Source organism: Anopheles moucheti, chromosome 2, assembly GCF_943734755.1.
Source record: "Anopheles moucheti chromosome 2, idAnoMoucSN_F20_07, whole genome shotgun sequence".
Lineage (NCBI taxonomy): Eukaryota > Metazoa > Arthropoda > Insecta > Diptera > Culicidae > Anopheles > Anopheles moucheti.
This window is the reverse complement of record NC_069140.1, coordinates 100393792-100418395: the sequence shown is the minus strand read 5'-3', so window position 1 is coordinate 100418395 and position 24604 is coordinate 100393792. Positions and strand designations below refer to the sequence as shown.

General features: G+C 43.5%; 1 protein-coding gene and 2 non-coding genes across 3 annotated transcripts; 2 read left to right on the top strand and 1 right to left on the bottom strand.

Annotated features, from left to right (window-relative positions):
• The first annotated feature begins 1766 nt into the window (after positions 1–1766).
• Positions 1767–1930, top strand: LOC128299937 (U1 spliceosomal RNA). Its single transcript, XR_008287315.1, has one exon. It is a non-coding gene; the product is annotated as a U1 spliceosomal RNA (small nuclear RNA).
• A 570-nt stretch (positions 1931–2500) lies between these two features.
• On the bottom strand, positions 2501–2641 carry LOC128299939 (U4 spliceosomal RNA). Its single transcript, XR_008287317.1, has one exon. It is a non-coding gene; the product is annotated as a U4 spliceosomal RNA (small nuclear RNA).
• Positions 2642–11454: 8813 nt separating this feature from the next.
• LOC128297837 (insulin-like receptor) lies at positions 11455–24360 on the top strand. Its single transcript, XM_053033540.1, has 13 exons — positions 11455–11644; positions 16587–17663; positions 17867–18153; positions 18300–18428; positions 20042–20207; positions 20276–20761; positions 20861–21005; positions 21089–21695; positions 21774–21891; positions 21971–22199; positions 22271–23792; positions 23867–24107; positions 24179–24360. The coding sequence occupies exons 2-13, from the start codon at positions 17030–17032 to the stop codon at positions 24334–24336; spliced, it is 4722 nt and encodes a 1573-aa protein (XP_052889500.1). The 5' UTR covers positions 11455–11644; positions 16587–17029; the 3' UTR covers positions 24337–24360.
• The last annotated feature ends 244 nt before the right edge of the window (positions 24361–24604 follow it).

Genomic DNA, 24604 nt, shown 5'->3' with positions numbered 1-24604 from the left:
TCTGCGTTTCTGTGGATGCAAAGTATGGTTTGAAAGAAATGATCAATCAACGATGTTAATATGCACAACCCGTTACATGCGCTCCTGTCTAACAGCAAAGTTAACCTGGAAGTGTGACGGAACATTACAACCATTTAAGGAAAGTATTTACTTTTAGTATAGTACTATAATACAAAATTATATTCATTTTTTTATATCACACATATTATAATATAAAAAAAACAAGTAATAACATGCGAAACAAATAATCATTCTTATATTCGTAATTAATCATTCGAGGATCATTCGTAATTAATGAAAAACTAAAATGTAAATATAATTTTTTTCAACTTAACTCGCAATAACATATTGCTAGGAGAAATAACCATTACGGACGTATGGTTTGCCTCTGAGTTAGAAGAGTGAAAATGGAATTTAATGAACTCTTCACAAGTTTTTTAGAAATGTTGGGTGGAACTTATCTTGTAGGGTACTTAACTGCATGTTGCTCGTAGATGGAAAAAACAGAAAAACAATTGCAACGTGAAAAGACTTTTTTGTACAATTATATTTTTAATTTTATGTAATGTATTTATTTATAACCGAGTATGCCCGGGATAAGGCAAACTACGAGGAGGAAATGCCTTGTAAAATTGTACACCACTCGACACTACGGTGTCGATAATACGGCGAAAGCCGTCATCATGGAATAAATAAATAAATAAATAATGTATTTATTTATAATTTATTTATTTTCCTAGACTTTTTGTTGCTTCACCTGCAGCGTGGAATAAATTTGCCCATCACTATTGCATTGCATACTATCAAACCTGTGAGAGCGATCGCTAGTGTTTATTCCACGCTGCAGGTGTCACCTCTTGAAAAACATGCTCTCCTGGTATCGGAAATCTGAAAACAGCTGGTTTGTATGGAATTTCGTACCAGCCGACGGGAAGTTTGAGAGAGATGAAGGAAGCATCTGTGGAATGATACTGTGCTGGGATTGCTGTGTTAAAATTTTCAAAATCGACGTCATTACTCGACGGCACACAAATCCTACCGAAATACCGCCAATATTGATGAGATGGACACACAAATTAATTCAATGTTTGGTAGGTAAGTTCAGTATCGATCCGCCAGTCACCGGTATTTAGGTACAAGATGAGATTGACGTTCCCAGCATAAAATCCTTTCATATGTGATGGAACGGATCAATTAAACAAGCAAATCTAGGGTGCGGTTGCGAGAACTGTTGTAGGGTTCTATGCAACAGGGGAAAAAGTGCGTAATTAACCCTATTCTTGACAAGCCCCGTTTGTTGACAGCGATATTACCGGGGCACCCAAGAAGCTTTTGAGAATGTGGAATCAGCTCTGCACGAATGATTAATCAGTTTTTCATTAGTCTTCGGTATCTTCCACTCGGTAAGCGTAATACAAGTGGTTTTTTTCCTTCGCTGGAACATCCTTGTTATGTTGCAGGAAAAATTCGGGCCTGCCTTTGCTTTCCCAAAGCGTGCCGGCTGTAGTATCGGTCCGCAAACAGTGAAATGATTTTTGCTATTCGGCACACTCAATATATGCGGTATTTCCAGGACTATGATAATGATAAAGGCAATGATAAAACTGACAGGCTGTTAATGGACAGCAAAGGACATTCACACTGCTCAGGACATTCATGATAGGAAGCGATGCGTTGAGTGAAGTTCTATTGTTTGTTGATGCAAAGCATCGCTAGCGAAGCATGCGGCCGTGCAACGGGAAGGGCCGGCGAGACGTGGCGAAAGCATACTTACCTGGCATAGGGGTTACCGTGATCACGAAGGCGGTTCCCCCAGGGCGAGGCTCTTCCATTGCACTTCGGTTGGGTTGACCCCTGCGATTATCCCTCATGTGGATAACTCGTATGCGCAATTTTTGGTAGCCGGGAAGTGCGTCCGCGCACATCCCGATTTTGATCTAATACAACAGCTTCAAGAAAATTAACTGGAACATGTTTGTTCCTACGCGAACACGATTTCTAAGCATGTGGAAGACGTGCGATCGAACTGTTGAAACGTTGCCATTAAACTGAAAGTTATCGAACTTTGCTCTAATTCTCATCAATGTCGTTCTTTGCAGGTTCCTGATTGAAAGACAGTCGTCTCACGTCTATTATATTCGTTAAGACAATTGAAACGTGCTCTTTGCCACGCATCGGAATGTTGTTTTCGTCTGACGTTCGTCAAGCACGGAATTGAATTGGTAATTCAATTACGATGAAATATGTTGCCCGCTCTCACCTTTACGCTTATTAAATTCGTCACAAGTAGGCGGTTCCGACTGGTCAATTTGCTCGGGGGCTTCACTTTATGAATGAGGCCTTATTGATCTCTCGCAGCAAGTCACTGCCATTGATTGTCAAGAGAGTCCAGAGGAGAGACGTGGTGTCCTTTCAACCATGCAAGAATCAACTGAAGTCAAGGTCTTGGCGCCAGTACCGGCGCTGCTCAGGTCTTTCGCTGTTGTGAATCGATTAGGCGCCTCTTTCGAAGCTTGCAAAAATTGCCATAGCGGACGGTATTTCACGTCCTCAAGGCGGGGTATTGGTATTAGTTTTCAACTAGCAATAATCGCACCTCGGTTGTACCTCATTGGTTACGATATCGCCACTGCGCAAAGCTAACCCGAACTTCGCACGCACTGGACCCCACTTGCTACGCGGCCTGTTTACGCTAGCGACACACAACTCGCTGCATCCGTACGCATCTTTTCCGCACGCAACTCGCGCTGGGACATTCATTCTTCGTCCTTCAAACTTGTTTGCTTGATGCTTCACTCACTTTTGCTTCCTGTGTAAAGCACGCCCGGAGAATCCTATCGGCGGGATCGTTGGTCCAAAGCGTATTATGTGCTGTTGTTGGCATTGTTTGATGCTTATGCTACGGTTCGCCGAACTATGCTTTTCGTGCGTTCTTTTGACATGTCGCGGAAACACTACAATTGCGCTTCGGTAGCAGCTTGTGTTGTAAGGCTCCGCGGAATTTAAAAAACGGGCTGTTTTGCGCAAAAATGTTGTTAAAATTAAGTTCTATTTCAAGTGGAAACAAGAAACACCGCTAGATTAAATAGGCCATGTATCTTGCTTCACTCGTTGCTGGAGTTGCTTGCTGGAGTTGCTCGAGAGTTCTTTGCCGCCTGCCTTCATGTTACTGTGAGACAATGCGATGTAATTGTTCGAAACATTTCCAATTAGGCAGAATATCAATGGTCAATTGAATTAACACAAAAGTTTGCGTCCCGAATGGAAAACGGTAGTTGAACATTTTGTTGATTGATGGTTTAATTGATTTTGACCTCGAATGGACAATGATAAGTAGTTCAAGCATGCTTTCCTTTCTTTGTTTTGTGTCGTTGTGAGGTAGACATAATGCTCCTCTTTTAAGATGTTTATATACTTTTAGATCAAATTTCATTACAACTGCTTGCAGTGTTTGGACTAGTGTTGGTTATTCAGAATCTCGAGGATTCATGAATCTCTGAGGATTGATGAATCTCTGAGGATTCATGAATCTCGAGGATTCATGAATCTTTTGAAAATTGACTCATGATTTGAATGACTCCTCGTTGAAGATTCATACGAATGACTCTTCGCAAAAGATTCATCGAGATCGAGAATCCTCCAGGATTCATGAATCTTTTGAAAATTGACTCATGATTTGAATGACTCCTCGTTGAAGATTCATACGAATGACTCTTCGCAAAAGATTCATAAAGCACAGTACTAGTTAGGACGTCTATTCAGCTAATTGCAAATAAAAAAAAAATAGGAAAAATTTCAATAACGTTGCTGCACGTTTATACTACACGGGTTCAAAATTTAACCGATACCACAGAATGGACAACGGGATTTCAGCTGATCATAATATAAATAATAATTATTTGGATATTTTTATTGCAATGTTTTACCTGATAGTTATACTATTTAGAGTAACAACTTCCTCTATTCAACCACCATCATATATTTAACAACTCGATTACGCTCAATTTTATCATGGGACTATGGCTGAGTTCGCTCCGGTCATAATGAACAACGGGATGTAGCCGATTTCGTCATAATCCGGAGCCGACAGTTGAAAGTCGCTAGCGAAGTCGATTGTTTGACGAAGCGACAGTGAAGGCTGCTCAACCAGCACGGTACGGTGCGTACAGGCTTACAAGAAGGCCGCTACTGACCAATTCGTGTGTCCAAGCATCGCCTTTTTTGGCAAATAAATCCTTTCTCGTGAAATTCGAGGTTAGTGCTCCCTGGTGCAGTGGGTGAGTGAGAATTGTAAGGAAACGGCGGAAATTGCAAACGGCACATTGTGTTTATTCACCGCGTAGAAATACGCAGAAACCGCTGTGCTTGTGTTTGTTTTTCACAAGCCTGTAGAAATGGTGTGTGAATATCGCAAGGTAGACAACCCGCTAGCAGGATACACCATTCCAGAGAAGGCAGCCAGACAGCAGCATCATCTCGCCAGATCGACGTCAATTCCACGTCGTCGTCAGTCCGTCGCCATCGCAGTCAGTCGTGTTTGTGGCGTGAAGGCGTAATAGTGTTTCTAGTGACCGAAGATTTCCCGTGCTGGAAAGCACCATCGGCACGAGAAGTATTTGCAGCAAACGGGAGGAATTTTCCGTACTGGGTTGAGTGACAAACGTCCGGTTCGCCGCCGGTCATTTGGTGTCGCACATCGTATTTGTAAAACGGCGTACAAAAACGGGCAGGAGCGTGGTGTGGAAGATGAGCAGCAGTCAGCACTCACGATGAATCGACAGAAAAAAAACCCCTCATCGTGTGCGTGCGTGTGTTCGTGTGTGTGTGTAGAGTCCTTCAATGCCTGCAAAATGCGTGTTAGACGAGCAACGTGTCTCTGCTTCGCTGTGCATGTGTGTGCATGTGTGAGCGCGTGTGAGTACACGGAATACTTTTCGGCGGAGTAAATTAGCTACTGTTGAGGGCTAATATAGTGATGATGTGTATAGTGTTGCCATACACATGTGCAGTGCTTATAATATCGCCGCAATACATTCGCGCGGCAAGGTTAGGAAAAAAAATGCGTATCGTCATTTTCCTTTTATCAACGACGCAAAACAGGCGGAACAAATAAGCGGATTGTGTGAATCATAGTGTGCGTGCAGGGCCGTGTGTCTTCGATTATAAAGGCACACAGGCACAGGAGCTGAACAGGAGGGAGAAGAGAAGAAAAAAAGATGGACTCCGCTGCGTCTTTCGTTTGTGCGTGCTCGTCTGTGTGTTTGTGAAGTATTATTTTTTTACTCTTCACCGTACGTCTGGTGCTGTGTGTACGAAGTACTGCCGTTATTGTGTTGTTTTCCCTTTCGGCAGCTTCGGAATTCTAATTTCGATCACTTGGGTGTCCATATTTTTTTATTGTTGCCTTATTTTGATTGAAGTTGGCATTGAACGAAATCTCTTTTTTTTTCTCTATTGTGTTTTTTGTTACGCACCTGCAACAGTTTTTTGAGCAGATGAGCGAGTCTAAAACTCCGATTCCCCGACTCGGTGGAGATAAAGAAAAAGCAGGCTGTGTAAAGCAGGGATGCGAACAACGATGACGGTTGTGTGCTACTGTTGTTTTCGTCCGAACGGTGTGCGTAAAGGTGAGAGTGCCGTGTACACGGGTGTACGTTACGATGAGTATTTTTATCAATGGAACCGTGGCTCCTATTGTTGGTGTCGCCCGCGCATGTGTGTTGGTTAAATGAGCCGCCCGTGTGTGAGTGTGTTTGGGTGTATGCGTGCGTTTGCGTGTGTGTATGTCAAATTTAACTGTTCTCTCTCTCTCTCTCTCTCTGGTTCCGCTGTTTGGTCGGCCTCTCGCTCTCTTTCTCCATATTGAGCGGGATCATGAATGGCTGTACAGAAATTCCATCTACTACGGTGCCATCGTAGGACCGTCGTGCGGTTGGGCGTAGAATTTTCGTAGTACGTTTTAGATCTATGACGCCAACGCTCGATATAGTATTGTGGCCTTGTGAAACACACAGGAAAGGATGCGTGCAGCGGCGTCAATGTGGCAAAATGCAGAGAAGAAAAAGTAAAGCTGTTTGGCAGGTTGATGTAGCGAATAATTACCAATCGAAATCAAATCGTGGCTCCGATGGGAAATATTTATTCGAAGAGGATGAAAACAACAGTGCATCTGTGGTGCGGTTTGTAATACGTCGCAGCAACCCGTAGATGGATCCGGTTGTGTGAAAAGCAACGGTTTTGTGCGATGCGTAGTGTGCCTGTGCGTGTAGTGGTGTGGTGTGTAGCAACGGAGAGCGTGAACTGTACGCACACGACGGTGGTGTGGTGTGTGCGGTGTCCAATGTTTTGGGCGCGCAAAGCAAAACAAATCATTAAGGAGTCTTCCTTCCTGTACGCTGCTGTTGTGTTGTGAGGGTGGTTTAACTTGAAATGGGATGTTTTCACTCGAATTGCGTTGAATGTTGGCATAGTTCATAGAGCAAAACAATACTCATAATGGAGGATTAGATTAGATACAACATCCGTCTGGTAGAGGAGTTGATAAGATGAAGCACGAACTACCCATAGATAGTTTGGTTTGCTTTCACACGAGATCAGCACAATCGCAGTTCCGGCAGCATCAGTAACAAAAATGAAAAGGGCGCTCGGTCATTTTGAATGTTCGAGACGTGTTTGGCACACAGCGGCGAACTATTTTTATAAATACGCAATAGAAATGAACAGTGTGTTTTTGTCTTCTTTTTTCTACTTGCTACTTCTTCATTCACTCCCCCTCTCTCCCTCTCCCGCTGCCTCTCTGTTTTCGTCTGGCTAATTTTATAACCTCCAAATGGAAAAGATAAACATGCAAAAACCGTCGTATATACGCATTAGTAATATTGGAATGTTGATTATTTGTCGACGAAAACGCCCGATAAGCTATTTTCAATAGCATGAACTCATCCTCACAAACCCCGTCTATCTCGAACTTTGGTGGCAGTAGTATTTGGTGTTTGGAACTGCAAGATAATCCAGATGTCAGGGCAGGGTCACGTGCACTGGCCAAGATGGAAGTAGCTGGGAAATAACGTTGCAGTTGTTGCTGCCGTGCGTTTCCGGGTGGTGCAATTGTTACCAACTTGCTAGGGACGTGACATTCCCGTAACGGAAATATATCCACACTCATACAAACACACGAGAGGGACGTACACTGAGGTATATTTGTCTCTTTTTTTTTGCATTCCTTCTAAGGGCTGAGGAAGCTTTACTTATTGATTGCATTTTTTCTTTGGCCACGACTGTTGATAAAGAAGTTTAATCGCGAGGCGAAGATTCAACGTCGGTTGAATGACCAATTTAAAGGGTTAAAACAATAGAGAAGGCCGGAAGGATACGATGGCTGGGGCACGTGCCTCAGCTTCCAGGAAAGCCTGATCAAACAGGGAAGTTACAACGCAAGGAGTTAATGCTAAGTGTGCTAAAGTTCCAAAGATCACCCACCTTTCCAATGGAGCTCAGGTGTGGCTTAATCTCAATCCTTGGTTTCGAGGCAAACACGAAGAATCCGTTGAACAGCAAAAGCCACGAAAGGTTAAACGAAATATTAACATTTATGTTTTGGGAGATTTTAGCAAAAGTGCTGGTGTCCCGCATATTGAATTGATTGATACGAACGAATTATTAACGCGATTCAACATCAGTTGTTTTTTGTATACGTTCGTCATCACAGGCCTCAACATTTGTTACTACCGTCAATATCTCTGCCGGTGTACAATGAAAAGAATAATGCATACCTTCCCAAAAAAAAAAAAGGTTTGGTTGATGTGTGAGCTTCCTGTTTGTCATCCACGTGTTTCCGAGAAATTCTCTAATGAATATCACCCATTGATCGTCGTCGATCTTCTCGTAACGAGGTTATTTCGGCAACCCTCTGCTACACACTCAAGGAATGATTAATCGGTCCCCGTTTGTAGCGTCTCACATCCGTCGTACTGTGTGGAATGATTGGAAGCAAACTGAAGCCGCGTACAGACATTCTTAGGACTAAATTTTCTTATCAGCTGGCCCGCCCGCTGTGTAAATCGAAGCCGTGTAAAGTAACCGTTTTTCCCGACCGACCCGAGCAAGCATTAGATGTTGGTATTGTTGTTTGTTTGTTTGTTTTTTTGTTGTTGTTAAAACAGGCTCTCATACCGATAAGAGGGAACACGAGAGCGAGAAAAGCAACCCTTAAGGGTAAGGTTGGAAGGCATGGTAAAGATAGTGGAGAGAGACCATTGGCGGTTTTTCGTGTGTGTGTGGCGATAGTGTGTTTTGTAATTTGCCGCTTTTTTCCAGCAGAATAGTGACCACTCCGTGGCCATCCGTGTGATTGTTAACGTAGGTGTGTGGTTCTATCATTCGAGTATAGATAAAGCATTGTTTTGCTATTACTTTGTCATCAGTCCGGAAGGGCAAAGCAGTGACGGTAAAGCCCCGAAGCTCAACCGCGCTGCCTGCTCTACGCATGATCATTCTTATGTCATGTGGTGTGGGTTGCGTTATGATAGCGGATCGTAGTGTGCCGAGCACTCGCTCGATCAAGAATGGCGCTTGCGCCACCTTAACCGGAAGTGTAACAAAAGGGTGCCGTTGTTATATTTTTGATGCCGCGCTCCTACAAGGGGAGCGGATATTGGAAGCTGGGGTTGGGTTTCGGGGGGTGAGGTAGCTGGTTTACGCAACTAAAACCACCGCATCGAACGGGAGTAACGGGAAAGGGGGACGGACAGAAGAAGCAGTGGAACCGGACCAGGGAGCAACTATCGACCGACGACATATCTAGGTCGGGAGTTGGTGGTTGATGGGACACGGGGGGTGGGTTGATAATGCATTGCATTGGTTGATGGTGGTTTGCCAATGTGTGATAATATGATGCGTGACAGTGGCTAAATCGGCACCAAACCGACACGGAGGGACGGTGATCTGATACGGTGCCGAAGGGAGCGATGATGTCTGAGCCCGAGATCCAACTTCCATGCCGCCTTCTTCTGCTAATCATGTTTTCGCAATTCCTTCGTCAAATATATGAAGTGTTGTTGTTGTTTTCGTTGTTGTTGCTTTTGCGCAAGCAGCACCCAGCGGCTTGACGTGTGCAGGTGACGTATGGTGTTTTGTTGACCGTGGCGCAATCTTCTGACTTTGGTGTGACGCAGAAGCAGCGCGGCGGCACCGACTGGCCTGTTCCGGGTGGAGCTGCTTGAGAAAAAAAACAACAACCGGGGGCGGACTGGTGGCAGGCAGGGAACAGGTTGGGGGTTGTTTTTTGGTGGTATGTGTCTCGAATGGTAATACAGCAACACATGCATACAGACACGTGCGCTAATCGTTGTAGCATGACGTGTACCATTGGAAATGTTGTGCGGGATTGGACATTGAAATGGCGCCCAGGGCGATCGTTACGAGTTTACAGGAAATGCCAGATGATATTTGTCCGACAATGAGAGTATTTTTATAGTACCGGACAGAGTCATGTCGCTGTGTGCTTTTTTTGTCTCTTCTACATCGACCTAAATTGCCTATCTGTTGCGTTCTTGCTCTTTCGCCGCAATGTGTCCCTCTCTATTTATCAGTGTTTTCTATTTCTTCACTCAACCCAACACCCATCAACTACACCAATCTCCCGCATTCTTTTCGCTGTTGTTTGTTGGACGTACAAATTGGAGCCCTGGCTCACAATGGAGGAGGGGAAAAGTACGTTAAATTATGGGAACACATACAATGACGTCATAGTCCACATGAAGCTAAACAGCAAAACAGCAAAACAACCTCGCGCACAGGCGCCTGGCGCCGCAGTCTTTTGCGATAATAATCGTATCATTGTGTAATAAAGATTGCACATGCACAGGCAGGCAGTCGGTTTAGGGTTCACTTTTGCCCCACGGAAACACCTTCCACCTCATGGGTTGTTGTAGGTAGCAGAAGGATAAGACATTGCCATGCGCGCGATTCGATGGGTATGTTGTTTGTTTTCGCAGGTTGGGAATTACCAATTATCAATGCGAATAATTACCCCGCATGACGAACATTCGCAATGTCCATTCCATTCAATATCGACGTTATGACAGAGGGCAAAGTTCAGACATTCTGACATACAGTGTGTTGTTGTGAGGGATTAGCTGTTAAAAGTCATGAAGTTAACGTCGCTTTAGCGCAACTCCAATAGCGGAAGCTCCTTTTACTATTGATGTAGCTGCTCCGCATAGAGTTCCCATTCGTCCATCGACAGCTAATGATCGCATGAGGCGATCAGGGCCAGTACGGTTGGGCTTCAATTGTTGCTATTTAATAGGGTTTTACAGGACACCCCGTAGTGGTTTTGTTCATTAGAATCTAGAATTATGGCTAGCACCCATAAGTGGAATTGTTTGGGTTTGCTAAGCCACGTCTCGACGGGTGCTGGATGAATCTGTTTCAGAATAATGATCACGCTGAAACTCTATACATATTATGAAGATTGTTGAATCTCCAAATACATTGCTCTAGATATTTGCGGTGGGCTACGCAATTGAATATTCGTCTTACCGTTACCGACACAACAACTTCAAAAGGTGTAGGAGCTGCCCTTTTCTACTGAGGATTACTCCGGATGGGATTTTTGTTCCGGTCCGGTCGTGTGACGGTGCTACGAATCCGTACCAATAATGAATAGATAATTTTATTACTCAATCAGCGGCGGATTAGGCGGATAGGCTGAGTATAGGGATGACTAGAATCCACGATCTCTTGGCCATTGTAATTGTTGTAAGGTGCAGTGTGTCATGGCCCAATTCGCGATTTGAATGAATGGACGGAATGAAATTCTCTTTCGAACCTCTTTACCGAAAGTTGTTATCATCGAAATGAAAACATGGCACTATATCTAATCATATCATTGCACTGAAAGTTATCGTAACTGTGAGCTCGTGTTGAAGTGTGCTGAATGAATGAAGCATGAAAAACAAAACAAAAATCGTTTTGTGTACAACAGTTAACTTATGTGATACTATTCTGATTTTATTTTTAGATTAAAATTCAACAGTTTGCGAACGAAATAGTGAAATCTATTCCGAAAGAGAATTAAAAAAAAACACATGAAGCCCCGTGTTAAGTGAATAGTAATGCGGAATCATAAGAAGTTATAGTGAATAACAATTACACAAGTGCAGAGTGCGGGTACAGTGGAAAATGAGTAGGCTTTGAATATTGCCCTACTATATACAGGTCGTTACAGTGTGTTTTGGAAGTGTTTCATGCTAAGTGTCATTTTTGTAACCCGCACTGTCCACCGCCGACCAGTGCAAAGCTTGTGCTTGGTGTGATACGTTCGGAAATTGATGACAACATTGGTTCTCGGAAGCCTTTAACCATAAAATAATGCCGATGTCGAGAAACAAGGTTGCAGCACAGGCAAAAGGCCAAAGGCTTTCCGTTTCAAGTGGATAAACAAGTCGTCAATTAATTCGTCGAAAGGCGCGCGCCCTGACGCCCGGGGCTGGCCCAGTGCATTTGATTCCGATCACGCTCGTTTACTATCCCATGGTGAAACAAAAATAGAAATATCAGTGGCACACGATACGGCCAGCAGTAGCCGCAGCAGCAGCCGTCGAATGTGCGTGTTCCAATTGAAAATCGAATTATTATTGAGGTAAGTTTTAGACGAAGCGCTGATGGGTTGCGCCGGAGTAAACTAACGTCCCAATGCGGGACAGTGGGAATTGAGTGAAAGAGAACCGGATGTGTGATGAGAGCAAAATATTGCATCGAAATGCAAACAGTTTAAGCGAAGGTTCGCATGAACAATGCACCCTGATGGGGGGTAATATGGGAGCACAATTGGGATTAAAATTCTGCCTACTAGATTTGGAACAGTGGGTACCCATTCCGGTCCTGTCGGTCGTACATTTCTACATGTTTTTTTTGGGGTTTAATAAAACAATCGAAACGAAAGCATTAATCGCTCGTGCGATGTCTTTCGGCAGCAAAAGCGCAATGCGAACATCGAACATAAATGTAATGCTGCTGGCTTACTTTCACAGCGTGTTTCATGCATTTGTTGCGCTCACGCGGGGGTTTTGTTCTCGCGAGCCGTTTGCTGCTCGCTCAGTAGCAGCATAAACGCTCTCGCGATGTTATTGGAATTGAACCCCAGGGTTTCGTGTGCCGTTCAGTGCGCCTGCTGCACGACGAAGAAGAGTGTATGGATAGGGAGCCGTGTGCGTGTATGTGTGTGTATGTGTGTGTGTGTGGCTGTGTATACAGTGCGAGGTCGTTGACACCGTGTGTACGGTCGATTGACGCCGGCTCAGAGTTTCGTTTCTCGCCGCGAACGGACGAACGGAATGAACGCCACACCATTCCGCGCCCAGTGTACGGCGTGTGCGCCACACAGACCTTTTTTGCCCTTTTAGTTCTTCTCTCCCCTACCACGCTTATTGCGTGTTTGATTCTTTCCCTCGTGCCGAAACATTTACACACACACATATATATGTATACGCACGTAAACATAACATTTTTGTGCTAGGAAAGAATTCGGATGCCGTGTCTCGGTGGCTAGGGAAGGGATACGCGAGAGAGCCCGTGTGCGTGTACTGTGCTTGTGTGCCGTACGGTACGTTTGTAGACGAGTTTGTTAAAGGTATCGGCCACAAATTGCCCTTTTTCTCTCGTCCCTCTGAACAAAAGCGGTACACAATTTGCTTTAAAGCACATAAATCATTGCTGTTATGATGGGTTGTTGATACTGTTCGCTTTTACGCTATTTTACATTAGGTTAGAATGTTACATTTGTTTCTATTAGTCCGTTGTGGGCCCCGTAAGAGTAAAATATTGTAATGGCTTACTGTAGAAATGTGGGGTTATAATTACAAAAACCCGGATATAGGTTCTCAAGTCCTTATGCACCCGTGTGGTCGGTGTAGACGAGATTCGATCCACATCCTTGCGTGTATAGTTATACCGAGCGTCTAAGCACGTGACCATGATAACCGACCATTGTTACTTGAATGAAATTTCACTGGATATCATTCTTTCAATGAAAATTCATTCGAGGTGATCTTGGGTAGAGTTTGGACTGGTTGCATTCGACATTATTTTTTATTTACTGCAAATAAATGGTTGAATTCATAGAAAATAAATTGCAAATCGAAACAGCAAACCGTTCAAGATAGGTTGTGCATGATTTGGATTTTTCATCAGGTGGCCGCAAAATAAAACCTAAAAGAACGGACTGGGTATCAATGAGCGGAAACCCGCAGCATAATAAAGTCTCGCCAGACACCACCGAACGAACCGGCACGAACCGAAGAAAGGAAATCTAAAAGAGCACAGCACCAAAAGAAAAAATGAAGGAATGCATTATCGCTGCTGTCGGTACAAAAATGAACTGCAGTTTGTACAAACAAAGTGAGCGATACCCGGCAAAAATAGAAAAACAAAACGTGCCGGGACAGAAAATGCAACCGCTGCGTAAATTAAACCGACTGTACTGCTCCTGCTCGCTCTCACGGCAGTGTGCGAACGAACCAGAGAGGGAGAGCGAGAGAGAGGCAGAGAAAGAGAGAGAGGCAAATAGTAAAAGAGAACAGCTACTCCCTGGAATGTGAAGTATTTGTTTATGTTTACTGCAAATTTTACAGGACTGTCAGTCCCAGACCCGTAATTCTGTACGGGGAACGTCCCACTCATTCCGCTTTTCCGTTGTTTAAGAGCGCAGCACACTCCGTCGAGACGTTGCGTTTTTTTTTTTTGCGCGAAATGCGCCGATGAAAGACCAAACCCTTGATGGTGATCTAAACAGGTCACATATCTGTCTGCGATGCAGGCAGCCGCAGACCGCGAGAGTCATCTCACCTTCGTCCGCTGTAGTCTTTTGCTGATGTTTTATATTCATCATTTTCCGACGCGATATTTTGTTGCACTGATCGTTGTATATATTGTCTAAAAGACTTGGTATATTTTTTTTGATGAAAATTCTAGCATTACCGATCGGCAACTCTTGGACAGTCTGTGATTCCATAAAAGGTTTTTTTTACAATCGTATAAAATTGTTGGAACGAATTGGAAAAATTGAAACTCAAATGTACAACTCCCCATTCATTGAAGTCTCATTGCTCTTTGCGGCGATCGTGATCCTTAAAATACCTTTTTGTGGCTGTCCGGTGTTATTCTAATGACATAGCCAGTGTAAAGGATAGTTGGGTCGTCGCTCAGATATTGTTAGATCTAAAAAAACGTACTGAATCTATGCCTTTGACATTGGTTTCTGGCACCAGAAAAATAAGATGAAAAAACATTCATGCCGTTCCACTGATCTCGTGATCGATGATTTAGCGTTCGTGATCTTATGTATCTCGTCACAAAATATCTGTCACGATGCCGGCATAACGCCGGGGTTATACCGTACATCTGTGGCTTGACTTGTACATATACCTCTCCAAGACTCGAATCCAATGGCAGAGACATGGGAGGAAGCACTAATATGACCTGTGCTCTGTGAGCTATAGGATGGGCCCGATAGGTGTACGGTGTGCTAGAATCGACATTCCTGCAGCAGGCCAACACCGTTAAGCGGCTATAGCGTTTAATAAGTAAGCGCAACTATTTCAAGACTAAAACCACACTTGAAGATGAACAGCGAAAGGGTGTTCTTCGTGTTGTTTCGTATTGGTATTAATCAAATTGTAGCCATATTGTGCACTGAGGTGTGGAAATAATGGTCCCATTTTTTCCATAGCAGCACGTATTTACGATCGGGAAGGGAAGGTGGAAAACGGAGGGGGCATTAGAATTTTTCCGTTCAACTATCTCTAAACCGCCACGGATGGTCGAAGAAAAGCAAACAATTAATAGTGGCGCACAGGGAAAGAAGAAATAATGACGTAATCTGTAGACTTTTTAGTTGAAACACGCTGGAGGGAATGAAATGAACTACATTTGCTTATGTTGCTAAATGTATGAAACCATTATTTTTTATAATCATCGTATTTCGTACAATTGTATTCTTGGGTAATTAACGTAATAATACATAATAAGAGTTTCCTTCATCTGATGAAGCTGTGAGTGAAATTATTGTAGTTTATGTATTTTACTATGAAAATATGATATTTTTTTTCAAATTTTTTTTAACCGTAATTGGCGGTACAGGTCAGGTACCGCCATTCAAAATGAGACACCTTGCAGTTCGTGCCATATCTTGTTGTATTAAAGGTCTACTCAATGATTAAACTTTCCTTCTATGCACTATCGCTTCAGAAATGTTTGCGGAACCAAAAGGCAAAATTCTTCAAATCACGCGTTATTCCGTTTCGTTTTGTTTAAAATTGTTGAATTGTTTAATTTAAATAATGGAAACCACCCACCTCGTCGTCATAGTTTAGATAGTCATGATTGTGCTTTGGTTTTATTGAATGAATAGTGCGAAGCAATTAGGAAAATCGAAATCATTCCGATTTGCGACGAAAAGCGGTTCGATTGCCAGTTTTCACAGCAAAATGAGGTCAACAATTGCATTTTACTCCAGCGCACCACACTGTGTGTGTGTGTGTGTGTGTGTGTGTGTGTGTGTGTGTGTGTGTGTGTGTGTGTGTGTGTGTGTGTGTGTGCCCACGCATGCATTCCTGAGCGCTGAGATACACATTTCGATCGATAGCAGCTGCAGCACACAGTGCACGATGCTACTCGCCGCACAACGACAATAACAGACGGATAGGAAGGGTTGTTTTGATGATGAGCGCAACAAAACCGCCGCGTGAAGGGTGCGGAAAAGTACCGTAAGCGAGCGACTACGCTACTACTACGACGCGCTTATCGATCCGCTTTGGCCGTCGCCGTCGCCGTCGTCGTCGGGTTTTCCCTCATTCGACGGCGGGAGAGCAAGCTACAGAGAGATAGAGAGAGAAAGAGAGAGAGTGGCGTCGCGGATTTATCCGACGAGTGTTTGATGAGAGTGGCCGTTTTACCACCCAGCGCAAACCGGATGAGAAAATTGTACTATTCTTGCATGTATCAATTGTCAACCTTTTGTGGGATTTGTGTCGCATGCAGAAGATTGTATCGGGTGCCAGACGACGTAGTATTTCAGCATGACACAGGCGCGCGCGTGCCTTCTTAGACGGTTGTCATCTTCCCTAGCTAGCCGGCTGAACGGTGTAATGTGCTTATTGCTTACATTTATTTGCCATTTGTATTGCAGTACGCGTAATGATGCAGAGAAGCCTCTATCTACCTTCTTGCATCGGAATGAAACAAATATGTAACGAATAGCCAGCTGTTGCCACGGCCGAACACGTAATGGCCCTTGTTTGGTAGTACTTCGTTGTATACTCTACAATATTCCTAATGCTTCATACTGACGAGGTCTTCATATTGGCGAAGGTGAAAAACAGGAAGAAGAATGAGCTTAGTATGTGATTCTGATGCTGAGAGTACATAGCGATTTAATGTTCTTACATCCACATCCACAATAACACCGGGAATGCTTCTAATAACATTAATTGTTTCTTCAAAATTGCAGTATTTTGCTACAAATGTATATTCTGTGCCTTTTATTAATTGAATCTTTTGTATGTGTCTTTTCTTCTCTGTTTTAGATTTCAACGATTTACGGTGGCCTAAGTGGCAAAGGAAAGGCACAATGAAATGACCGGACCTCAGGTGTGGTTTTGGAAATAGGAAATAAAAACAGTGAAAAGCAGCACAATTAGTACTGGCTGGTAGCAAAATATGTAAGAATAACGTTTTGCATGAATCGTACCAGGACACTGTCCGGGAGTGTGTTCCAAGTGCGAATGTTAGAAAATGTGTCAATCCGTTACGTTTCGTGCTGAACCGAATGTACGTACGAGAAAGCGAACACAACGTCGAAATGTCATACCGCCGGTGTTGGATGGAACACGGGCAGCAGCAGTAAAACGGTGTAAAAGTGTGAAGCCATCCAGTGGCAGTGACTATAGTTTACCAAAACGGGAAAAATCCTTCACGAAGCCGAAGGGTAGTAGCTGGCAAGGAAGCACGACATGCGTTTCGCACACATATGAAACACGCCAGCAATGGAATAATTAGTCACTATATACCTAGCGGAGTAGCAGAATTTACGGGATCGACCATGATGAGCGATGTGGAACGGTTGGGCACGTACGGTGCCGCAGAGGAATGCTGCGAGAGATGTGACTTGGGAAGTAATATTCTTTGGAGCTTTTTGAAGTGTGAGCTGAAGCAACGGTGGCTATCGCTGCGGTTGCTTTGCTCGTATTATCTTCCCATGCAAAAGCACACTTTTTCGCAACATAGCTGCCTAAATGCGGCTGCTGTTAGCACGACCGGTGCCGGTGACAGCCCGAGCAATAGTGATAGGGTTAACAATAGCGTTAAGCATAGTCATAAGGATAGACAGAGTTGCTACGTAGAAACTAATAGTCGATGGAGCATTGTGCAATGCTTTGCGAACGAGTACCTGTGGGGCGTTAGACGACACAGTCGAACCAGCCTGTGGAAGCGATGGCGCTGGAAAAGAATGTCATCCATCGGAAAGGCGCTCTTGTTCTTCTACATTATCACCATAAGCATAATTGTTGTGGCTGCCCAAGGAGTGGATTCTACGCAGGCAGCACAACGGACGGGCTCATCGTCACCGAACGAGGATGCCATCATAACGAGTCCTGGAAAAGGTAGGTCGATTGCGGGATGCAACGTACATAACAAAAAACATACTTTCGTACTTAGATCGATAGAGACCTGATAGGCAATCACGGAATTGGGTTTGTTATCAATTTTGCAGTATTTGTAAACATTTTTATCATAAACGATATATTCGGGTATTTCTATCTCAAACTTCGCTTTTGTGTACCTGTCTCTCTCTCTCTCTCTGCAGTCTGTTCGAGCGTCGATGTACGCAATTCACCACAACATTTGGAACGATTACGTGACTGTCGAGTGGTGGAGGGCTTCGTGCAGATTATGCTGATTGACAAGTATACCAACGACAGCTACGACAATTACACCTTCCCAATGCTGACGGAAATCACCGGATATCTGCTATTGTTTCGCGTTAATGGGCTGCAAACTTTGGGCCAGCTATTTCCCAATCTGACCGTCATCCGAGGAACCGATCTTGCCAACAACTATGCGCTAGTAGTTTACGAATTAATGCAAATAAATGTAAGTGATCTGACATCCGGTACGGCTTAGATTTCCAAGACATTAGATCTTATAACTCTGCTTGCTTGTCTCCTTGTGTCGATTGTTTGATAAAGTTTTGTAATTAATTTTCTAATTGTAAATAATTTTTATCCTCATCGTTTTAGGAGCTGGGCCTCACTTCGCTGATCGACATTCAACGAGGTGGGGTACGCATTGAGAAAAATCCTAACTTATGCCATGCAGATACAATTGATTGGAAGGCGATAGCGCCAGAAGGAGAAAGTTGGATAAAGGTTAGTAGCAAAATTCAAGTGGGTGATGTTGAAGATACTGAACGCCATTCTCACGGAAGTAATAAAACAGATACTGTTGATGTCCAAGCCTTTCTTCGAGTAATCAGAAACATCAGTTTATTTGAGATTCAAAGTGTCTGTCGTTTCGACATTTAAAAAAAAACAACAAGAATGAGCATTTGCAAAGAGACATCTTGCTGTAAAAAGACTGTCAACTTTTGTTTATCTTCGTTCTGAATTTGATGGTAATACTATTTCGATAATTTATAACATTCCTCGTAAATTTTATTCCATTTCAAGTGTTGAAATTAACCTATAAATGTTCCAAACGATTCAATAAAGTAGTAAAAGCCCTCATCATCCAATACATAATGCTTGCTAACGTTTTTTTCATTAGCTGTAGAACGTGTGCCATCGCACGGTACGATTGCAATGTAGACAGTGAGTTGTTTAGGATGTGCCATGCCGTGATCATTACTAGGTTCGTGTCGTATGAAGTCACGCGGTTTTGTGTTGTTGGTAATTGGTATTCGGCTCATTCCGCTGCCAACAATCAATCATTTGTTTGCGCCGTGATGTAAGCGGTATGCGCGTCGAGTTTGTATTGATGGGCATCAGTGACAGAGGGAAAAACAGTAATCGTCACACTACGGCATCGTTTGGTATGGTGATTTGGTCACAAGGTTGCTCACCAATCGTTAGATGAACGGTGTTGTGTGAAATGCCGAAATTGAAATCTAAGAAAAGCGTTTGTTTTATCCATAAACGACGTTTTATGTGTTTTTCTTATCTTATTATAAATTATACAACATTATGCAACATACCTTTGAAATTAGACCAATTGGACTAATCAAGGTCAAGGACTTATAGTATCCACATTGATCATAAGTCGAAAAATATGAACATGGAAATTAAAAAAAAAACGATTTAATGTAGAAAAGATGATGTATTGCATGAAAAACAAAGTAATGAAAAGCAAAACAAGCGAAACAAGTCAGAAGCGAAAGAAACTCTTAAAATGGGCACGTGAGAAAGGAATGTTGGAAAGGAGCGCAACAGTTGGAATTCATTCATCCGTTAGTCTGGGCTCTTCATCGCAATGTGCGTCACAGAGCAGAAATTATGTAGTAAAATGAAATAGACTTGAGCAAAAGTGAATATTCTCTCAAAAGTTAAGACTGGAGGAGACGCATAAACATCAATACACGAACAAGATTACGAACAGCATAGCAAAAGGAAGACAGCGAGAAAAGGCGTTGAAAGAAACGAAAAGAAAACAGAAAGAACGAATGAGATAGGGAAAAGCATTAGAGAGATATTAGGGATAGAAAGTGTCTGATCGTGCTCTGGAATGTGAAACAACTCCGGCTAAAAGTAAAACCAGTGTCTATTAGCGTTTCTCGACAGTTCATTCAAAAGGTGATGAATTAATGCAAAAAGAAAGTTTTAGATTTTGTCAACACTTGACTCATATCATCCCTTTCATATCGAAGTGCGAAAGGAATGTTCCAAACCCATAATCGAATACCTAAAAGTATGTTTTTAAAATATTCAGTTAAGTTTTGCGTATTTTTGGAATGCGTATTTAAAAACAGATTCTCTTCTACTTTCAGGCCAATCAAGATGCAAATGAATGTACTACCTGTCCAAGCAATGTTACCGTTGCTCTTGCGAATGGAATGACGCACACGACACAGTGTCCGACGCGGGAGGTAAATCGACTGACACACAACGAAAAGCCTAGCCATCTCTGCTGGTCAACCAGTCACTGCCAGCAAAGTATGTTCTGGTCGTGTCCTTACAGGAGTAAAGTGCAATCGATTGATATATATTTCTGTTCTTCCCAGAATGTCCTGCAAGATGTCCGAAGTCGTGCACAAAAACGGGTGAATGCTGTAGTACACACTGTCTTGGCCAGTGCAGCAGTGAAAACACAATGCACTGCATGGTATGCCGGAAGTACTACTATATTCAAAACAATCGCACCCACTGTGTAGACAAATGTCCCGATAGTATGTTCTTGTTCAGCGAAAGTCGGTGTTTGACTGAGGACGAATGTTACAAATTGTATAAGCCACTTCAGCGGGAATCAGATATTACCGGCGATTATCCGTATGTGCCTGCTCAGGGTGAATGTCGGCTCGGTTGTCCCGTAGGGCACACCTTGGCGACCGTTGCCGGTACACAACGGCCGACCTGCGTTCCATGCAAGGGTTCGTGTCGCACCGAATGCAAGGGAATGGTAATTGAGAGCATCTCGCAAATGCAATCACTGCGCGGGTGCATGATCGTACAAGGATCGCTTTCTATTCGGTTGCGGCAACTTGGTGGAGGTATGTGGAACATTTGAATGTTTTGTAGCTAAAGAATAACTAGTGAGGTTCCGAATACCGTACCCACGCTTTCTTTTTCGTTTTCCATTTCACCTTTAGAAAATGTTGTGCGCGAACTGGAGAAAGTGCTTTACTCGGTCGAAGAAATCTACGGCTATCTCCAAATTGTTCGCTCCTACGCCCTGATGTCATTGGGATTCTTTAGAAACCTGAAAATCATTCACGGTACCGTGCTAAATGCCAAGTAAGTACATACTGCTGACGACGATATGGCCGTTTAATGTGGAAATCAGTTGATAACTAGTTCTTGTTCGCCATACCTTGCAGCTTATCGTTGAGTGTGATCGACAACCAGAACCTGCAGGAGCTGTGGAATCAAAATGTTACCATCAAGCATGGTAATGTGCGTTTCAATGACAATCCAATGCTGTGCGTTAAGAAAATTACTTCACTGAAAAGCCATTTCGGAAATGGTGTGAGCATTGAAAATGAGGAACAGTTAAACAAAACGAACGGTGTGCGGGTGGCATGTGAAATTAAAAAGCTTGGCACAAGGCCGGTCAAAATTAAGACGGACACAGTTATTATACGATGGGACGCGTTTAAAGATCTGCCAGACATGAGACAACTGCTCGGGTACGTCGTGTACTACATTGAGGCACCGCACGGAAATGTGACGTTTTATGATGGGCGCGATGCCTGTAACTCTCAAGGCTGGCGTGTCGACGACGTACCTAACATGCAAGAACGAGAATATGCGAGTCACATTCTTACAAAGCTGAATGCTTTTACGCAGTACGCATATTATGTAAAAACGTACACATTGTCTTCAGAGAACTTAGGTGGACAAACGGATATTACATACTTTCAAACGTCACCAGGCACTCCAAAGATCATACGTGACCTGCACATCTACATAGAGAATGATACGTTGGTAAGTAAAGTAGTGACGAAACTTCGTTCGTTTATAGATAACGATTACAAATCTGTGTGTTTATATACACAATTTTAGGTTGTCACATGGTTAGAGCCGCTCAAAATGTTGGGTAAATTGTCATCATACAAAATTGGTGTCACCTTAAACGACGAGAAAAATGAGATGATCAATCAACGGAATTACTGTCACGATGGTAAGTTAAACTGTACAGTACGATGGCCTAATAGCGCTGATCATACTATTACTTTTTCTTTTATTTTTGATTTCCGCAGAAATAGAAAAAATCGATTCAAAGCCAAACATTCCGGTAGAAAGTACATCAATCGCTACGACGATCTCCCCGGTTAAAGAAACGCAAAATCAATGCTCGAAGGAAGAGTGTGCAGCGTTCTGCTCTTCATCGGGCATGTTGGATTCAGATGGCGGTCTGAAAATAGATGTGAATGAGGTGGAAATGGCCATAGGATTTGAAGACTGGTTGCATAATTACGTTTACATCAAGTGAGTGTTCGTTTTTTGCGTATGGCAGATGATGTGAAACCTATTACAACATACTTTTGTCGCGTTTACAGAAATGAAAAAGCCGGTAGAAAGCGTCGAGATAACAGTAACCCCGGAGGAAGTTTTGCGGCAGTAAACAGCTCGATTATTTTTCCAGCGCATACAGAGAACGCTCCGAAGATAGCTTCGAATTATGTGACCGTACAAGAACCCAACGAAGAGTACTATCGCACCATCGGGGAATCAACCAATCTAACACGCATAAAGTTTCCCCTGTCTTATTTCAAACATTTTGCGCTCTACTCCTTCAGCGTGCATGCTTGCCGAGAGCCGGCTACGGATGTGCCCGGAGCTTTGGTGCAAGATTTGGCAGACCTTTGTGGCACACAAGTAATGTCTATGTATCGTACACCGACTAAACAAGACGCGGATGACATACCGATCGAATCGATTGAACTGGACGATCAGTCTAATCACACGCAGCGTGTGATCCGTGTTCGGTGGCAGGGTCCTTCGAAACCCAACGGAGTAGTGGTATCATACTCGATTAAGTATCATCGAACGGATCTGGATTCAGTGCAGCCGACTGTGCGCTGCGTTACGATGGCGGTATTCAATTCGAGCGGATACGCACTGCTGACGAAGCTAGATGCAGGCAACTATAGCGTACGTATTATGGCCACAACAACCGCAGGCAATGGGCCGTATTCTCCACCTAAATATTTGTCCCTGGAAAAGCGCGATTCAGATTCGCCCAGCGTAGGCATGTGGGTAACTGTTGCAATAGTAGTAGCGCTGGCTGCAACGGTGATAGCAGTAGCAATCTTCTGCGCGATTAACAAATATAAGCAAATGTCGAACATGCGGCTCTTTGCGCAGGTTAATCCAGACTATGCTGGAGTTACCTATAAGGTAGACGAATGGGAAGTACCGCGTGAACACATAATCCAGTTGGAAGAACTCGGCCAAGGTTCGTTCGGTATGGTGTACAAGGGTATCATGACGAAGCTAGGGAACGATACGAACGTACCGTGCGCTATTAAGACCGTCACGGAGAATGCTACCGAGCGAGAGCGGGACAGTTTTCTAATAGAGGCAACGATTATGAAGGAATTTCATACGCATCACGTTGTTCGGCTCTATGGTGTTGTGTCGGTTGGTCAGCCGACTCTCGTGATCATGGAGCTGATGGCAAACGGTGATCTAAAGAGCTACCTCCGACGCCATCGACCGGACTATGAAAATGGCGAGGAATCGTCACCGCAGCCTCCAACACTAAAGGAAATTTATCAAATGGCCATAGAAATTGCGGACGGAATGGCGTACCTATCGGCAAAAAAATTCGTCCATCGTGACTTGGCTGCCCGGAACTGTATGGTGGCCGAGGATCTAACAGTAAAAATAGGTGATTTCGGTATGACCCGAGACATATACGAAACTGACTATTATAGAAAAGGTACGAAGGGATTTCTACCAGTGCGATGGATGGCTCCAGAGAGTCTGAAAGATGGCATGTTTTCGAGTTGCAGCGACGTTTTCAGCTATGGCGTTGTGCTGTGGGAGATGGCGACACTCGCTTCCCAGCCGTACCAGGTATGCCAAAAGTACACATTAATCATTCTGTAACAACCATGCCAATTGTTTTCGTCATTTTGCTTCCTCAACAGGGATTAACCAATGACCAAGTATTGCGATATGTCATAGATGGTGGCGTGATGGAACGTCCTGAGAACTGTCCGGATAAGCTCTATGAACTGATGCGAATTTGTTGGCAGCACCGGGCGTCCGCACGACCTTCGTTTATCGAAATTATCAAAATGCTGTTACCGGATGCGAATGATCATTTCAAGATGGTATCCTTCTTTTACTCTCAAGATGCCATTGATAATTCCGTCCAGCCTGGACTCGGTAAGGAGGTGTTGGTAGAAACATGAAACTTTACAACGATTATTCGTCAACGTCATTTATTTTTTTTTTAGCATTATTGGACGATGTGACAGAACCGTTACGGGCGAACGATGACGGATTCGAAGACGATGATGATGATCATTATTCAATCGAAGAAACGGACAGTAGGCTTATGCAGACTAATGGGCCCAAGCCTGATATTCGGTCGCCGCACTCGCCGCAACGGTGAGCAAAGTCTTCAAGTGGCTAAATTCGGCGGGTAAGTCGAATGCGTTCTAGTTTTAGAGCAAATTTTCAAAGGTTTTGTTTTTTTTTCAATCATATTTACAACAGCGTTCACGTGGTCTACAAATGTTCATATATTAACCATCATAGATCGTTGAAATTCGAGTGCGACCAATCGAAAGTAAAGATGACGGTTTATATGCATGATGAAAAATACATTTGCATCAAAGCAACCGTTTCTTCCAACTAAATGGCAAGAAAGGGTGCCAACA

Coding starts and splice junctions, on each gene's coding strand:
- LOC128297837 (XM_053033540.1), top strand. CDS start 17,030: ATGAAACACGCCAGCAATGGAATAATTAGTCACTATATACCTAGCGGA. Junction 21,892..21,970: donor ACGGAATTACTGTCACGATG/GTAAGTTAAACT, acceptor TGATTTCCGCAG/AAATAGAAAAAATCGATTCA. Junction 24,108..24,178: donor TTCCGTCCAGCCTGGACTCG/GTAAGGAGGTGT, acceptor TTTTTTTTTTAG/CATTATTGGACGATGTGACA.